Here is a 16,008-nt window from a genome sequence, read left to right as displayed (position 1 = left end):
GCTAATATTAACACATGAGTCACTGAGCGTGGAGCAGGAGGGGCAGATTGTTGGGAGCCTTCTGGAAACCTGGTTGTAACTATAAAAGCGAAGGGCCTGAGTCAGTCCAGGCATTCATTTAAGAAGAACCACATAGAGGCAAAAGCTGCCACGAAGCAAACTACTCGAGGAGACTGCTGGGATCCTTCCCATATTCAAGCAATAGAGAGCTCTTTGCTGAAAGTGAGTACTACAATTTATTATCCCATTGTGGCTTAATTAATTTAAATAGAAACGTCAGTGCCAATCTTTTATTTGATCACATATCTGTCATGGAGTAGGTTTTTATCCTCAGGCATTAGTTTAATCCACTTATTCAATATAGGATAATGTAAGTTTTAGTAATAGAGCAACTACATTAAACATGTCACGAAGCTCTTGTGCACACAACTAATACTCTTTTTTTTAGTCTTTTTTAACTGTACCTCTAACATACAGTATGTCTGTCTATAATTAGATGAACGAAAATTTTGGCACTACTTACATTTTATTTTGAGGATTACTGACTTAATCTAGTAATTTTGAATGATATTCATTTGCAGTGATCAATGCTTTCATGTATAGCATTGGAAAATTAAAATGTGCTGTTTCCCCATTTTTCTAGGATCTGTAAAGCAACAAGCAAGATGTCCTCAGCTAAGGGAGTATCCATTGGCATTGATCTGGGCACCACCTATTCTTGTGTCGGGGTTTTCCAGCATGGCAAAGTGGAGATCATTGCCAACGACCAGGGAAACCGGACCACTCCCAGCTATGTGGCCTTTACCGACACAGAAAGGCTCATTGGGGATGCTGCCAAGAACCAGGTCGCTATGAACCCCACCAACACAGTGTTTGATGCCAAACGGCTCATTGGGAGAAAGTTTAATGATGCTGTTGTCCAGTCCGACATGAAACTCTGGCCTTTCAAAGTGATCAGCGATAACGGCAAGCCCAAAGTCCAGGTGGAGTATAAAGGGGAAGCCAAGGCCTTCTACCCAGAAGAAATCTCCTCCATGGTCTTGGTCAAAATGAAGGAGATCGCTGAGGCCTACCTGGGACAGAGGGTGTCAAATGCAGTCATCACAGTTCCAGCTTATTTCAACGACTCCCAGAGGCAAGCTACGAAGGATGCCGGGGTAATCTCTGGACTGAATGTTCTCAGGATCATCAACGAGCCCACAGCAGCAGCCATCGCCTACGGCCTGGATAAAGGTAAAAGAGGCGAACGCAATGTGCTCATCTTTGATCTCGGTGGAGGCACATTTGACGTGTCCATCTTGACCATTGAGGATGGCATCTTTGAAGTGAAAGCCACCGCAGGAGACACACACCTCGGCGGTGAGGACTTTGACAACCGTATGGTCAACCACTTTGTAGAGGAATTTAAAAGAAAACACAAGAAGGACATCAGCCAAAATAAGAGAGCAGTGAGGAGACTGCGTACAGCTTGTGAGAGAGCAAAGAGGACCCTGTCCTCCAGCACCCAGGCCAGCATTGAGATCGACTCCCTGTTTGAGGGCATTGATTTCTATACCTCCATCACAAGGGCCCGTTTTGAGGAGCTTAATTCGGAACTCTTCAGGGGAACATTGGAGCCAGTTGAGAAGGCTCTGCAAGATGCCAAGCTGGATAAGTCCAAGATTCATGAAATTGTCCTGGTCGGTGGCTCCACAAGAATTCCCAAAATCCAGAAACTCTTGCAGGACTTTTTCAATGGCAGAGAACTGAACAAGAGTATCAACCCAGATGAAGCTGTGGCGTATGGTGCAGCAGTCCAGGCTGCTATCCTCATGGGTGACACTTCAGAGAATGTGCAAGATCTGTTGCTGCTGGACGTGGCTCCCCTGTCTCTGGGCATTGAGACTGCAGGTGGAGTCATGACGCCTCTAATCAAACGAAACACAACCATCCCCTCCAAGCAGACCCAGATCTTCTCCACATATTCGGACAATCAGCCAGGCGTGCTGATTCAGGTGTATGAGGGTGAGAGAGCCATGACCAAGGACAACAACCTCTTGGGCAAATTTGAGCTCACTGGAATCCCTCCCGCTCCCCGAGGTGTGCCACAGGTGGAGGTCACTTTCGACATAGATGCCAACGGGATCCTGAATGTGTCCGCCGTTGACAAAAGCACCGGCAAAGAAAACAAAATCACCATCACCAATGACAAGGGCCGCCTCAGCAAAGAGGAGATAGAGCGGATGGTACAGGACTCTGAAAAGTACAAGGCTGACGACGACATGCAAAGGGAGAGGATTGCGGCAAAGAACTCACTAGAGTCATACGCCTACCAAATGAAGAGCAGTGTCGAGGACGAGAACATGAAAGAAAAGATTAGCGAGGAGGATAAAAAAATGGTTATTGACAAGTGCAACCAGGTGATCTCCTGGCTGGAGAACAACCAGATGGCAGAGAAAGACGAGTATGAGCATCAGCAGAACCAACTAGAGAAGGTGTGCAAGCCGGTTGTGACCAAGTTGTACCAGGGAGCAGCCCCGCCAGGAAGCTGCGGCAGCCAAGCAGAAGGCAGCTCCAAGGGCCCCACTATTGAGGAAGTGGACTAAAACCATGGACATCAGCATTATGTTTACAGAAATACTCTGGCTGTATCCCTGTTTGCTACCAAAAATTATATAATTTCACCATTTATTTTCTCGATTTGTTTTAAAAATAAACACATACATAACTTTAATTTGTTCTTGTTACACATGATTCAAAAAGTGAGCTTCAGTGTCTATGGTATTTTTAATTTATTTCTTTTATTTCTTAGCCTCCAGGAATAATTTACATGTTTTGATACTTAAAACTCCTGGGCAGAAAATTTCAGTAAGGGAATTTTTTTGCTAAAGATGCTTGATTAGTAATTTCCCCCAATTTCCTTTTTATTTTTTTGTCATTTTTTGGTCTTTTTATTGACAGGACAGCTGAAGAAATGAAAGGGGGGGGGGAGAGAGGGGGGGGAATGACATGCAGCAAAGAGCCGCAGGTTGGAGTCAAACCCGGGCCCGCTGTGTTGAGGAGTAAACCTTTATATATGGGTGCCCGCTCTACCAACTGAGCTATTGGGGCGCCCCCTACTTCTATTTCTACCCATTATGTTATCTATGCTGGGAATTATGTGATGCCACCAAGCCATACTAGATTGACAACAGGCTGAATTTTCCAGTCTCACCGGGTCCCACAAAACCAAAAGAGGGGTGGGGGACATGTCAATCAAGAGCAGTTTGTAAAGACCCACAAAGTCCTAAGAAGGCAGAATACGTGAAAACATCTGCATGGTTCGCAGAAGCTTATGTTTTTTTGATTATCAGTAGTAACACATCAATAATTGCCTGTATAAAGACTGACACTGACAGGGTTCACTTTGCATAATGAGTTATTTTGCTTATGCTAGGCCTTTGAAGTAAGGTTTTCTGATACTATTTACGTTCTTTAACAAAGTACTCAGGTGTGTCACAGTTTCAAGTGTGGTCATTGCTTTGGGCGTTTTATGCCAGCTGCCAACGTGGCCTCAAGCTGCTGACCTCAAACAGAGATTAGGAGCAAGAAACAGATCTCATAAGCAAGGTTGTGTACCGTTTGGATTTTTAAGATTCCAATGCCAAACCGGTACTTTTAAAACGGTTCTGATTCCTGAACTGAAAAATGAGGAGTTGTTTTTTGTTTTTTATTGAAGGTAGCAGAAAAATGCAATTGAGTACAGGAGGCTCTAGGGGACTTGAAGAACAAGATGATGGTATTGGGAAATGCGTTTGACTGCAGGATGGGTCTCTGGGACCCCAGAGGACGCGATGAGGGGTAGTGGGAACACGTTCAACTGCAGGAAGGGTCTCTGGGACCCCAAAGGGCGAGGCCCACGCCATTTAGCGTGAAATGACATCAAATCACGTGAGGGTCACCAGGGACCCGAAGCTCAATACCGATCCAATACAAAAAGTCAAATAAACTGAACGGGTCCGGTGACCCAAAGGACAACACAAGGGGTCAATAGTGGAACCAGGTACTCGTAAGATCACTTTTAACTCCACACTAACAATTGTTTTTAAATGTCTAACCTCGTAGTCTTCTTCAATCCCAACAAGTCAGACTTCACACAGATCCTGGTCTGGAGCAACAAAAGGGTTCATTCAACTTTTTTTCCACAGAAACTATGCACTAAGCAAGTAGCCTAATGTAGTCTTGCCCTTGGCTACTCCCCATCACCTGGAAATAGACTTAAACAGGTGTAAAATATGTTGAGTTGCCCTTTAAGTAATCTTTTGAATGCAGTGCGTTCAATTGTATTTTTACACTGTTGTATTGCTACTTTCATCTAGAATGAATAAGCGACTGATCCACCGCTGTTAATTAACCAAATCACATTTCTTTACTTCTACATGGTTCTTACTAACAGGCTCACTGTTCACTGAAGGATCCACTAGGTGGCAGTCTCAGTTTGTGTCAGCATGAGTTCTTTGAACACACTGAGGCCTGAAAGCTAACAGGTTATTAATCACACTTTGTAGTTGGTTACTAATACGATAACCGTGGATATTTACTGGAAATGACAGTAATCCACAGCAAATGTTAACTGTAGTGGTTCCTGGACATTTTGTCCAAATAAACGTGGTAGCCTACCACACACACACACACACACACACACACACACACACACACACACACACACACACACACACACACACACACACACACACACACACACACACACACACACACACACACACACACACACACACACACACACGGGAATGGTTCGATGATGCGCCAACCTACACCAGCAGCCAAAGAGTTAAACTGCCGAGCCTGTTGTTGAACGCACCATCCAACCCGGGCTGTCGCTAAGGGAAGATACGCTGCTGAAAAAAAGCAACAGATCCCCAGCTGGAAAACAACCCCACATCTGGCGCGCGAGCTGCATGAGCAGGGAGAACTGGAAGAATTAAATGGGTGACTGGATCATTGTTGGCTGACTCCTTATGTGGAGAAGAGAAAAGTTGTCAAGAATAGTTTTGCATTTTGGTGTTGCATTATTTGGATGACAGCTGTCAGAAAAAAAAAAAAAACTTGATAAGTGGTTAAGCCATAGAGACCAACACTTTTATTTTTTTGCAAGTTGTTTACACCAGCGGAAATAAGTACAATTGCGCAATCTATTCGACGAAAACATTACTTCGGTAAAGTTAGAATGACACAGATTCAAACTTCCGGCATCAATTACTCTATTGCAAAATGTTAAATCACAATATCACGTATCTTTCCTACCATAGTAAGGTTAACAACAAGCTACAAACTCATTTTCATCCAAACGAACTGTCCTTCAACCTGGAGAAATTGGTCTGTATAGACCGTTAATATTCATCATCAATACAAGAAGTCTACGAGAGGCAGTGAGACGAGTGCTTAGGGACCGTCTACAAATTAAAACACCAAAAAGAGATACAACTAAAAATGAGGTAGGGTTTCACACCTGTTAAATGGGTTGGGCAAACAAAATTCACAAAAATTGGAAATATGCTTATTTTAAAAAACAAACAAGTGCCGTAGTACAACCAGCAGGAAGCCTTTTATGTGTGTATCACTTTTGGAGACAGGAATCTTTGTTTATGACACATTAAATTCACCAAAATCATAAATTTGCTTCTTTTTTTTAAAAGGTAGGTGCTGTAGTATAACTAACATTAGACAAGTAATAATGAAGGTAAGTTTGGAGACACTACCTTATTTCATCATTAAATTAATAAATATTTTTGTTGTGGGCCTGTCTCTTTTCGGTGATTTAATTTGTAGACGGTCCCTACGCACTCGTCTCACTGCCGTCTCTCCACCGGTTGCTCGTGCAGACCAATGTTATTTCTCCAGTGGAGGACGGTTCGTTTGGATGAAAACGAATTTGTAGCTCGTTGTTAACCTTACTACGGTAGGAAAGATGCGTCGTTTGTGATTTAACAACATTTTGCTATATTATTGATGCCGGAAGTTCAAATCTGTTAATGTCTTTCTAACTTTACCGAAGTGAAAACATTTTAAACACATTGAGTGAGTCCTTAACACCTGCGTTTTGTTGCGACAACAGACGGAGTTTTGCAACAGGTGATTTTAATTGAGAGTCTCACTTTGGCGCTGTTTGGACCGTTTTATACTGTTATTTGTTTTTGGAGTGGCGCCTGAAATGAGTGCCGACTTTGCGTTCTTATATTGAGGTATTCGTAGGCTACGAGTGGACACCAGCTTGTAACGGAAGGGCGAGCAGCCAGAAGGTCCTAGCTGCTTCTAAATGATCAGCTCGGTGTGCGTTTCGTCTTACCGGGGCCGCAAGTCAGGCAACAAACCTCCATCTAAAACATGCCTGAAGGAGGAGATGTATAGAGGGGAAGACTCCGACAAAATTATCATCAACGTGGGCGGCACTCGACATGAAACCTACAAGAGCACCCTCAGGACCCTGCCGGGCACCCGCCTGGCATGGCTGGCAGACCCGGATCTGCAGGTCAACTCGGATGCTGCGCCGACGAGTGCCGAGTTATTCTTCGATAGACACCCGGGCATCTTTGCCTACGTGCTGAACTACTACCGAACCGGCAAGCTGCACTGCCCGGCCGACGTCTGCGGGCCCCTCTTCGAGGAGGAGCTGGCGTTTTGGGGCATCGACGAGACCGACGTGGAGCCGTGCTGCTGGATGAACTACCGGCAGCACCGGGACGCCGAGGAGGCTCTGGAGACATTTGAACCGCCGGACCCGGAGACAGACGACGACAGAGAGATGCCGAGGCGGTTCGGCATCGAGGACTGTCCCGACAGGTCGAGGGGTTGCTGCGAAATTTGTCAGCCAAAGGTCTGGGCCTTGTTTGACGACCCTTACTCGTCCAGAGCAGCCAGGGTGAGTTCAACAGGTGTTTTTTTGTACTTTAATGGGCACATGTCAGTGCAAGACCATAACACATGCAAGATATTTTCTTATTAGGAAAAAAGGCGCACATGTTGTCCTAATCAACAGGTGTCCCGACACCCTGTCCCTGTCAACATACTTTTGTTGACTTTTGGTTCAGGCAAGGGAAGTCATACACACTGATACAATAGCACAGAGCACAGAGCCTTGACCTCAACCCCATCCAATACCGTTAGGATGACTGGAACGGAGACTGTGCTCCCAGGCGTATTACTCTCTGTTGCTGCTGACTGGTAGTAAATCCTTGCAGTCCAGTTCCAAAATCGTGTGTCTTTTCCAGAATAGTGAAGACTGGTAAAGCAGCTTATAAATACCTAAAATGTTGTAACGAGATGTTCAACAATCCCATACGGGTGGATTGTTCAGTTGTGTTGTAAATGATGGCTTCACTTCCTCATTGTTTGGGTTCCACAGAACCCCCTGCTGTACATGTAGTAACAACAGAGGCACAATCAACCAATTTTCAACCAAGACAGAATGAAGAGGATTTTTTAGTAGCTGGTTTTAAACACAACCTTCAAGAATTCCTTGGCTAATTGAGCCATCATTTCACACAGATGTCTAATAGGATGAAATTATGAGGTGATGACATTTAATATCATAATTTTCTGCATAAACAATTCAGATAATGAATTGGTGACATTTTGGGTGCCACCTTGAATCTGTAGTAATTGTATAGATTTTCTGTGCTGCCAGGTTGAAGTTGTGTGTGAAACATCGATGTTTCACCAAAATATAAACTTTAATTATTAAAGGTCTGTCATATAAATTAAGTATTTAAGTCTGGATAAACATTGATGTAAATCGCAACTTCACTGGTTGGAGGAGGCAAACAACTGCAAGGCAGTGATTCTAGTTTTCTTCTAGTCTTTGAAAAAACTCAGACAGAAATCTACAGTATTTATCTATGTAGTCACATGTGTTGTGGCTCACTCCCTAACTATTAGACCTCTTTGAACAAACCATCCAAATAGATGACCTGGGTTTGGGAGGGGTAATGTCGTCATCTAATTGTAACCATGATGGGACAATGTTTCTGTAGAAGCCTTCTAAAACATAGTAAGCAGTAATATATCAGGTATGTATTTTGAGCTGTCTTGGACCCCCAGGACCCAAAACAACTTTAAAGTCAATGTATCTTTGTGCTAATTCAGCTTGTTACTTGTCACTCTACACATTATATTATTAATAGTTAGAAGCCAAAACAAGTGCATTTATTCAGCTCCCAGTGAAAAAAAAGTAAAAAAAAAAAAAGGAAAGTCAATTTTCTTATAATATTTATAATATCAAAGCCTGCAGTCTCTCCAAACAACTAGATGCTTTTGCGGGGACGCGGGGCAGCTGCAGCGGGGGTCCCAAATGTTCCTTTCCCGAACCACATTAACCAGCTCCAACTGGGGGAACACCTCAAAAATCTATCTCAGTTTTTCATTTCATCACGCCGAACGAGATTATTTTCTGTCTGGTTTATCGATAAAATAAATGTAAATTAAAAGAAATTGCTCTCATTCTAATCAGCCATTCGTAAGCATTTGAAAGGATGCGATGCCTAATGGCTTGGCAACAAAAGCAGCTGAGAGCCTAATGAAGTAAACGTGAAAGCAAGTATCGAGTTACACTATAGCAGGAGTTGTCAGGCAAAGGGCCAGGAGCTTCCATCAGTCAGAAAGAGAGTGACTGATCCTCTCCAATTTCTGTTTGTAGAGTTGAATGGTCTATTCAGAGGCTCCCACAGTGTTGCAGAAGTGTTTTACTTATTACATACCAGTCACACTACAAATAGTGTTTATTTAAGCTTCACGTCCAGGTGCCATTTGCAGGCTGACAGCCGACATCTCTGAGTCACAGCTGCCTTCTGAAGATGGCCACGCACTGCCTGCCAGTTCATCACGTCTGTCTCTCACCAGTTAATATTTGTAAATGATTGAATCAGGATTTGCGAAGTTCTACGGTGAAACAGCAGTGTAGAAATGAATCTGCAAGTATGTAAAAACAAGTGATGGCGGATCCATATTGACCTGGTCATAATGTTCTTTATCCATTTTCTCTCCAGCTGATTCATGTACGCATGTTTGCTCTGTGTGCATTCTGAGAAAATGCAGAGTGCATTTTAAGGGACTCATGTTACCTTTATGGCCTTTTTATTTCAAAGAGCCTCTGAGCTTCTCTCAGGTAATGTGATTCTTGAAAGCCGGAGGGAGGTTAATCTGTCCATCATTCCAGCCACATCTTCCTCCACTATCAACCAAGATTTGAGGTGCAGCTCTGTAAAAGTCACCACATGAAGCCTTTATTCTGATGGTGGCCCCATTTACAAATCCACATGAGAGGATCATATACAGCTGCTTATACAGACGGTACTAAAACCGTAATGACTGAAGTTCTGACTCTCAGCTCAGGGTGTGTACATTCACATCAGATGAGCATTGTATGAATTGTAGTCCTTGTTGGCCATGCTTTGCGCCCCTGTCCTCTCCTCAAGTGCCACCATGAGGTTGGCATTTGTGGTTTTTAGCAAAAAAAAATCCAAAAATATCAGTCAATATCTTTCAATTAAATGCTTTGCTCTTGAAACTCAATCCGAACGTCACATTTTGCCTCGGTGTGACACCCATCTGATAAAAAAATAAAGGAGCATTTTGAGCAGAACCTCTAGTTCCATTTGGCCCGTCTTTAACTGCGATTTTCTCTGCTGCTCAGTGAATGGAACACAGGATTTGATTTTTTACACGTCATCAACGCAGCTCTGCCTTATTAAGGAGACTCTGAATTTTCAGGCCAAGAGAGATGTAATCCTGAGTGATTATGTTGGTTGTTTATTCGGTTCAGTTCAAAGCTGTTTGCTGAAAACAGATTGGCCGTGTTGCTGTGAGGTCAGCGAATGCATCACAAAGTATACACACAGTGGCAAAAAAACATAACGACAAACAAAAATATCATCTTACTTATACCTAAGCCAAAGAGCATTGATTAGTGAGGTGGACTGTTGGTATTTGAGGTGCAAGTTAACTGGCAATCATCAATGTAATTTACTCTGGGACCCTTGTGGATTCAATGAGCCCAATTAGTCATATGTCACTATAAAATTACTTGCTGTGACCTCTAGGGTACTCTGCATTGCCAGACCTATCTCCACATCTTCAGGTACCCATTGTTCAGATGATGTAGACCACTTCTATGTGGTATTTACTGTTGCCCTGCAATCTCCACCTACAGATCCTGTTCAAAAATGGTCCCTGCAGTCGAATGTGGTTGGCCTGATCTATAATATTTGGTTATTACAAAATCCGACATATATTTAAAAACATTTATTTTTTTTCTCCAGAATTGCGTAGGATAATATGATAATAATTTGTTTTATTGTCACAAAATATATTAATGTTCTGAGAAATAAAATATATAAAAATACAAACTTATTTTATGAAATTAAAGTCCTTTGAACAAAAACACACAAAAAAAGTATCAGTGTTGCAAACAGGGACATTGTAGACCGCCTTCTGGTGGACAAACTATGCAACGGCAATGCTCATAACATGGTTAACAGTCCGTTTTTATTTTTTAAATATTCATTTATCAGAATAATTTATTTGTCATTGAATATATGAATATGAATAATTTGAATGAACATTATGTAAAAAAAATTAAAAAATCGGTGGGCCAATATTATCGGTTGGGCTCTACTTAACATTCCTTCCATTTCACCCACCTCTGGTTCCGTGAAATATAAACGTGTGACCATGAATTACTAATCTAAGATACCCAGGAGAAGCACAGCTCACAGGCTAACTAGTGGACATTAGTTCTCCTCCATCCTCAGGTGGAGCGACTCTAAATAAGTGTGACATGAATTCCAAGAAAGTATCAGAAGTGTCTTTGCAACTGCTGACTTCTCAGATAGCTCGTTCTTGTGGTTGTTGAGTATAGCTTGTGTGACGGAGCACATAGTTGTCGTCACGGTAGCGATGCACTACCTATTTTAGCCTTAATGACTGACCATGCATGTTGCCTGTATATATATTTATTTAGTTTGTTCATGTGTTAATGTTAATGATCACAAGGTTTAAATCATCTGTGAGCCTTTCATTTCCTCAAGTTGTTGATGTGAATCATATGAATGTCTAGTGTGATAAATTCCTACATTTTGGCTGTATAGAGCCTTCAAGACTGTCTAGTCATCTGAGCCACCCCTGCCTTGTAGTATTGGAATGTTCCAATTTGAGGGGCGGTCTTCAGGCCTATATAGACCGGCAGTGGCATTTGCTCGAGACGGAGAGAGCATGAGAAACACCAAAGGGAGTAGGGGATAAGTCCGTTGGATGCCCTTCGCAGGGACTTGCTTTAAGGTTGAGGAAACAGTGGATTTGTTTAATGTGATCGTCTTAACTCTCCTGTCAGTTCCCTTTTACTTTGTGAAAGTATTTAGTTTTTTGTTGTCTGTAATTTAGTTTATTTTTACATTATTTCGGGGTGTTCACTTGGGGTGAACAATAAAGACCCCATCTTTTCAACATCATCTCGGACTCAACTTTTGTGTTTTCACGTGCTCACGACTACTTGCTACATCTACCCACAGCAGCGTGTCAATGTTAGTAACAGCGCAATGCTGAACGGCAAGGAGTGACGGATGTGATGGGACTCCCCAGCTGCTGCTCACTGACGCACAGCCTGCTGCCCGTCCTGTCTCGCTCCCTGCCACTCTGATTTTCCCAGCTGGGACCGATCGGCTTTCCCCTTGGGGACACTTGGATCAGTGTCTTTTTGGCACCGGTGTTGGCATTACATATCCTCAGAGGCTTCGCTATGCTTTACTCCTGTACATTATCATTTCTATTTTATTTCTTTATTTCTTTTTTCTTTCTGGCCCTTTTCTCTGTCTCAGTGTATTGCTTGTAACTGCTGATTACTTTTCCAAAAATAAATAAAAAATTTGATCACAAAAAAAGTGGTGAAAGAAGTATTCAGATGGTTTATTTAAAGCAGCTATAATCCAAAAGTTTCTAGTAATAATTGATCATGGAGCAATGGATGGTTTTGTGTAATATAAAAGGTCTCATTCAAAGTGATGAACTCGGATGATTTTCACAAATTCTGCAATTTCCCTTAGCTCCATGGAGATTTACAGTGTAGTGTCTTATAAGAGTATGTCCTTTTAATTAGAAACATGTAATTGAAGTATGAAATGTAAACACTCATTATTCATATCAATGGGCTTGGTTAGGTTTATACTAATACCTCTGATACAAATAATTTCTAAGTAGCAGTTTCTTGTTGTAGTTGGTGTTTGGCGTTTATTGCTAGTCCTTCCTCCCGGAGCTTCGGATATCACAGTCATCAGCAGACGTAGTTGGTTAAGTTGACATCGCATTGTTGCATACATACAACATGGCAGTAAATGTCCTGTAAGAAAATCTGAAATACAACTTTATTGAAGTTAACTATTACAGCAGCACAAGAAACCGACCATGGAGGAAGTAGCGGGATAGAAATTAGTAGGAAAGAGACACTGTACACAAATAACAAATACGTTATATAGATAATACTATACACATGTAGTGCTTGTATCAGCTTTAACCCTCAGGAAGATTGCAGAAGCTACATTTATGTTCCTAGGAACTCTCAGTGTGAACATTGATGATAACATTAGCAGGCTCAGCTGACTAACATTAAAACACTCAGTGGTGGCAAAGAGACATTATGGCAATCACTCCAACTTTTTGACAATGTTTAAAGTTCCCACCATTCTCCCATAAACATGATATTGTGGTCACCCTTTGTGTCAGGCCTTAAATAAACCATACAGACACATTTAAATGCTACAAGACATATTGAACAAGACGGACTTGCCGACATAGACACATGCGAATAATAAGAATACAAACTGCCAGAGAGACAAACACTTCACTAAAAAACCAAATACTTTCAGGAAGAGAAGAGGCAGTCATGCACACACCTCCAGATGCATACACACGTGTGAGGTCAAGCTTTCTGGTGTTATTGTTAGATGTTCTTGTTATGACTTTTATGAGCTGAGCAAATTGTCATTGGACCTCCAGCACCTTCCCTTCAGAGGTGCCACTGGCTGCAGATACCCTGCTCTGTTTACTTCTTGAAAAGAAACGCTGGGCATTTGAATAAACTTAATGTCAGGGCCTGTTGGGCTCTTTAGAAGCATTTAAACAGCAGCAGGACTCACAGTTTTTCTTTTGGTAGCTGCTCATTTGTTGTCCTACCGAAAATGTGTTTTTGTCAAAATCAGGAAAGTGTGAAAATGTGTTAGACTGCAAGAACATATTTATTTATACTCAACAAAATGATTCATTCCACTTGGAATGAATAGATTCAATAGACCAATACAGAGATCTGATCAACGATGTAACAGTCGGACAGTTTTTGGAAACACATTACACGGACACATTCATTGAGTCTTTTGTGTAAACTGAACCTGCAACTGTAGGTGCGTTCCAACCACAGACTGTATAAAATAATTGATGTAGCTAAAGCTGCTGGAAAGAATAATTGTCATGTAAGAGTCATGATTCTTCTCTTATAAGCATTTGAATTGATTCATAATTTTTTTAGCTGAATAATGCTATCGGGAATGACGCTGTTCTTAATGTTTCCAATCCAATGATGATGTTGCAGTCCATTATGGTGATCCGCTGCCGCAGTCAATCTATTTTGTCCACCACAGACTGTACATTGGTGAGGAAAAGGCTGCATAGTAATTGGCGATAAGGAGTTGACTCAGCCTATCCCTCAACCCCTGAGCCAGTGGATTTGCCCCCTGCGGGAAATTAGCTAGAATGCACTTCCACCTTGGCTTCACTTTCAGACATGGAAGTTCAACAAACACAATCTGCTGAGTTGGCAAGTGGGAAAGTGATCAGGCTTTAACCTACGGGTTGTTTGGGGGGTGGGAAGTGGAACTTTGTCACAGAGGTGGCACCTGTCTGTCTGCATGGATTACCGATCGGTAGATGCCTGAACACTAACTTATTCCTGCAAGCTCCTTTGTTAACACTACTTATTCTGATGTTTACACCGGGTTCCACTATTCAGGATATTCTTAAAGTTAATTGTGCAACAAGTGAGGAACCGCTGTGGAATTGAAGAAGTTCCGAGAGGAGTGTTGAAAAGCTGGGGTAATTCTTTTATTACTTGACTTTGGAAATGGTCTTGCTGAGGTGATTCAACAGAAGGTGTACCCTCCTGTCTGGTAGAGCCCACCTTAATTATTTGGCGCTGACTCTGGCTCTTTTGTCTGAAAAGCTTTCCAATAGGAAATCATGAATGAAAGGACACAATGAAAACATATTTTGCGTCTGCGTGTATGTGTTAGAGAAACTGTGAGTGCATGGTAATGAGGACTTAATTACATTTTCAGTGAACAAAGACTGTTACTGAAACATAGGATTTTCAAATGAAAGCAAGCAAAAAATCCCCAGTCCGTTTACAGATGCAAAATTTAAATATTCAGAAAGACTTGATAATAAATCATTAAAAATGACATGAAATATACACATGTACAGTATATGTTGACCACTGAGCAGTGGTAACAAGTACGTCTCCAACAGTATTCAAAGTAGTTATTATTAAGTCGGTTTGATCAGTTACATCATCAAATGTTAATGAATCAGTTATAAGAATCCATTATAATGTCTATTAATACAATATTGACAGGGAAATTCTGCTGTATAATGAGTAGTGTTACCTTTAATACTCATGCTCACAATTATTCTGGTTGTTAACTGGTAGAGAAGTGTAGGAAAATCCTTTTACATGGTTAAAATCTTCATCTTCAGCCACTGTACTGCTGCATTAGTAACTAATTCAGCTGTGTGCTCCTGTTTTTGTTAGTTTCTACTGTATGCTGTTTCTCTGCTGTTTGGCTTGTTGTGATATTCCCCGTGACTTATCCCTGTAACACACACACACACACACTCAGACCCTGCGCACAGCCATAGTGATGTTCAGCAGGGAAACTGCGCGCGACAGGGGAACACTGAGCTCCTCTTGGGATCAGAGTTGAGGCTTCCCTCTTGTCCTGCAGCTCAGTCCTCATCTTCTTAGGGGATCAGAGCTGTGTCAACATCAAAGCTCACTGATGAGGTTGTCATGGTAGAACGCTACACATTATACGCCCAATAGAGCTGTGCCATGTAGAAAAAAATCTGATCTCACAATATTTTTGACCAAATACCTCAATTTGGTTGTGTATATAATGTATATTATGACAATACTGTAGGCTTGAAAATTTGTGTTTTAACAAAGTATCTTCACAATTAGATTTTAGATAAGAAATTATCAATATTGTGCATATAATGACTCAATGGGTAAAGGCAAATAATAGAACAGCCAGAACAGTCTGGTAAATTCAGAAAAAGGCATCACTTTACTGTAATGCAGCCTTTAAAACCAGGGAAATACAAAACTTAAGATATATAATGATATCCCAAATCTAAGACAATATCTAGTCTCATCACAATATATCAATATAATATTGATACATTGCCCAGCCCTGGTGCTCAATAGAGATCAGATATGTATTAAACTGTATATTTACAGGTGCAGTATTGATGTTCTGAATATGGGCTGATATTCTTCCAACTCTCTGAACTCCATAAGCTGTCCTGTTCTTATTTGTTTTATTTGTTCCACAGTGAATTAGTGTCCCTATTGGCCCTTACATGCTTTATTTCTTAGTTTTTTTTCTAATTCACAGACCAAACACCATAAAGCCGGTTGACACATGAGAAGCGGAGGGAGAACATAGCTGAGTGCATACAAACACATTTATCCAGCTGAAAAATTAGACAGGTTTAAGAGAAATGACAATATGCCCAGGCTTTAGTAAACAATAAGACAGGAATGGGTATGAGTTAGCACACAATGTTAACACAAACACAGACAGGCCATGGCCATTGTGCTGATTTAGGTAGATGCAATGCAGCCACATTATTCATTATAAATACACTCACCGGCCACTTTATTAGGTACACCTGTCCAACTGCTCGTTAACACTTAATTTCTAAGCAGCCAAT

At 41.6% G+C, this 16,008-nt stretch overlaps 2 protein-coding genes across 2 annotated transcripts in view; both read left to right on the top strand.

The window, feature by feature from the left end:
* The first annotated feature begins 21 nt into the window (after window positions 1-21).
* Window positions 22-2,710, top strand: hspa1b (heat shock protein family A (Hsp70) member 1B). The gene is made up of 2 exons (XM_034876815.1): window positions 22-222; window positions 644-2,710. Exon 2 carries the CDS (start codon window positions 666-668, stop codon window positions 2,583-2,585), a length of 1,920 nt encoding a protein of 639 aa, XP_034732706.1. The 5' UTR covers window positions 22-222; window positions 644-665; the 3' UTR covers window positions 2,586-2,710.
* A 3,318-nt stretch (window positions 2,711-6,028) lies between these two features.
* kcnc4 (potassium voltage-gated channel, Shaw-related subfamily, member 4) overlaps window positions 6,029-16,008 on the top strand; it is a 23,491-nt gene continuing 13,511 nt past the window's right edge. Inside the window, exon 1 of the mRNA XM_034877480.1 lies at window positions 6,029-6,898. Within this exon, the coding sequence (XP_034733371.1) occupies window positions 6,296-6,898 (603 nt within the window). The 5' untranslated portion in view covers window positions 6,029-6,295. The remainder of the gene's footprint in view (window positions 6,899-16,008) is intronic.

The sequence above is a fragment of the Etheostoma cragini genome, chromosome 7 (genome assembly GCF_013103735.1).
Source record: "Etheostoma cragini isolate CJK2018 chromosome 7, CSU_Ecrag_1.0, whole genome shotgun sequence".
Taxonomy (NCBI): Eukaryota; Metazoa; Chordata; class Actinopteri; order Perciformes; family Percidae; genus Etheostoma; species Etheostoma cragini.
This window is presented reverse-complemented; position numbering and strand designations above follow the sequence as displayed.

Excerpts from the sequence above, each read along its gene's own strand:
- hspa1b (XM_034876815.1), top strand. The coding sequence starts at position 666 with ATGTCCTCAGCTAAGGGAGTATCCATTGGCATTGATCTGGGCACCACC.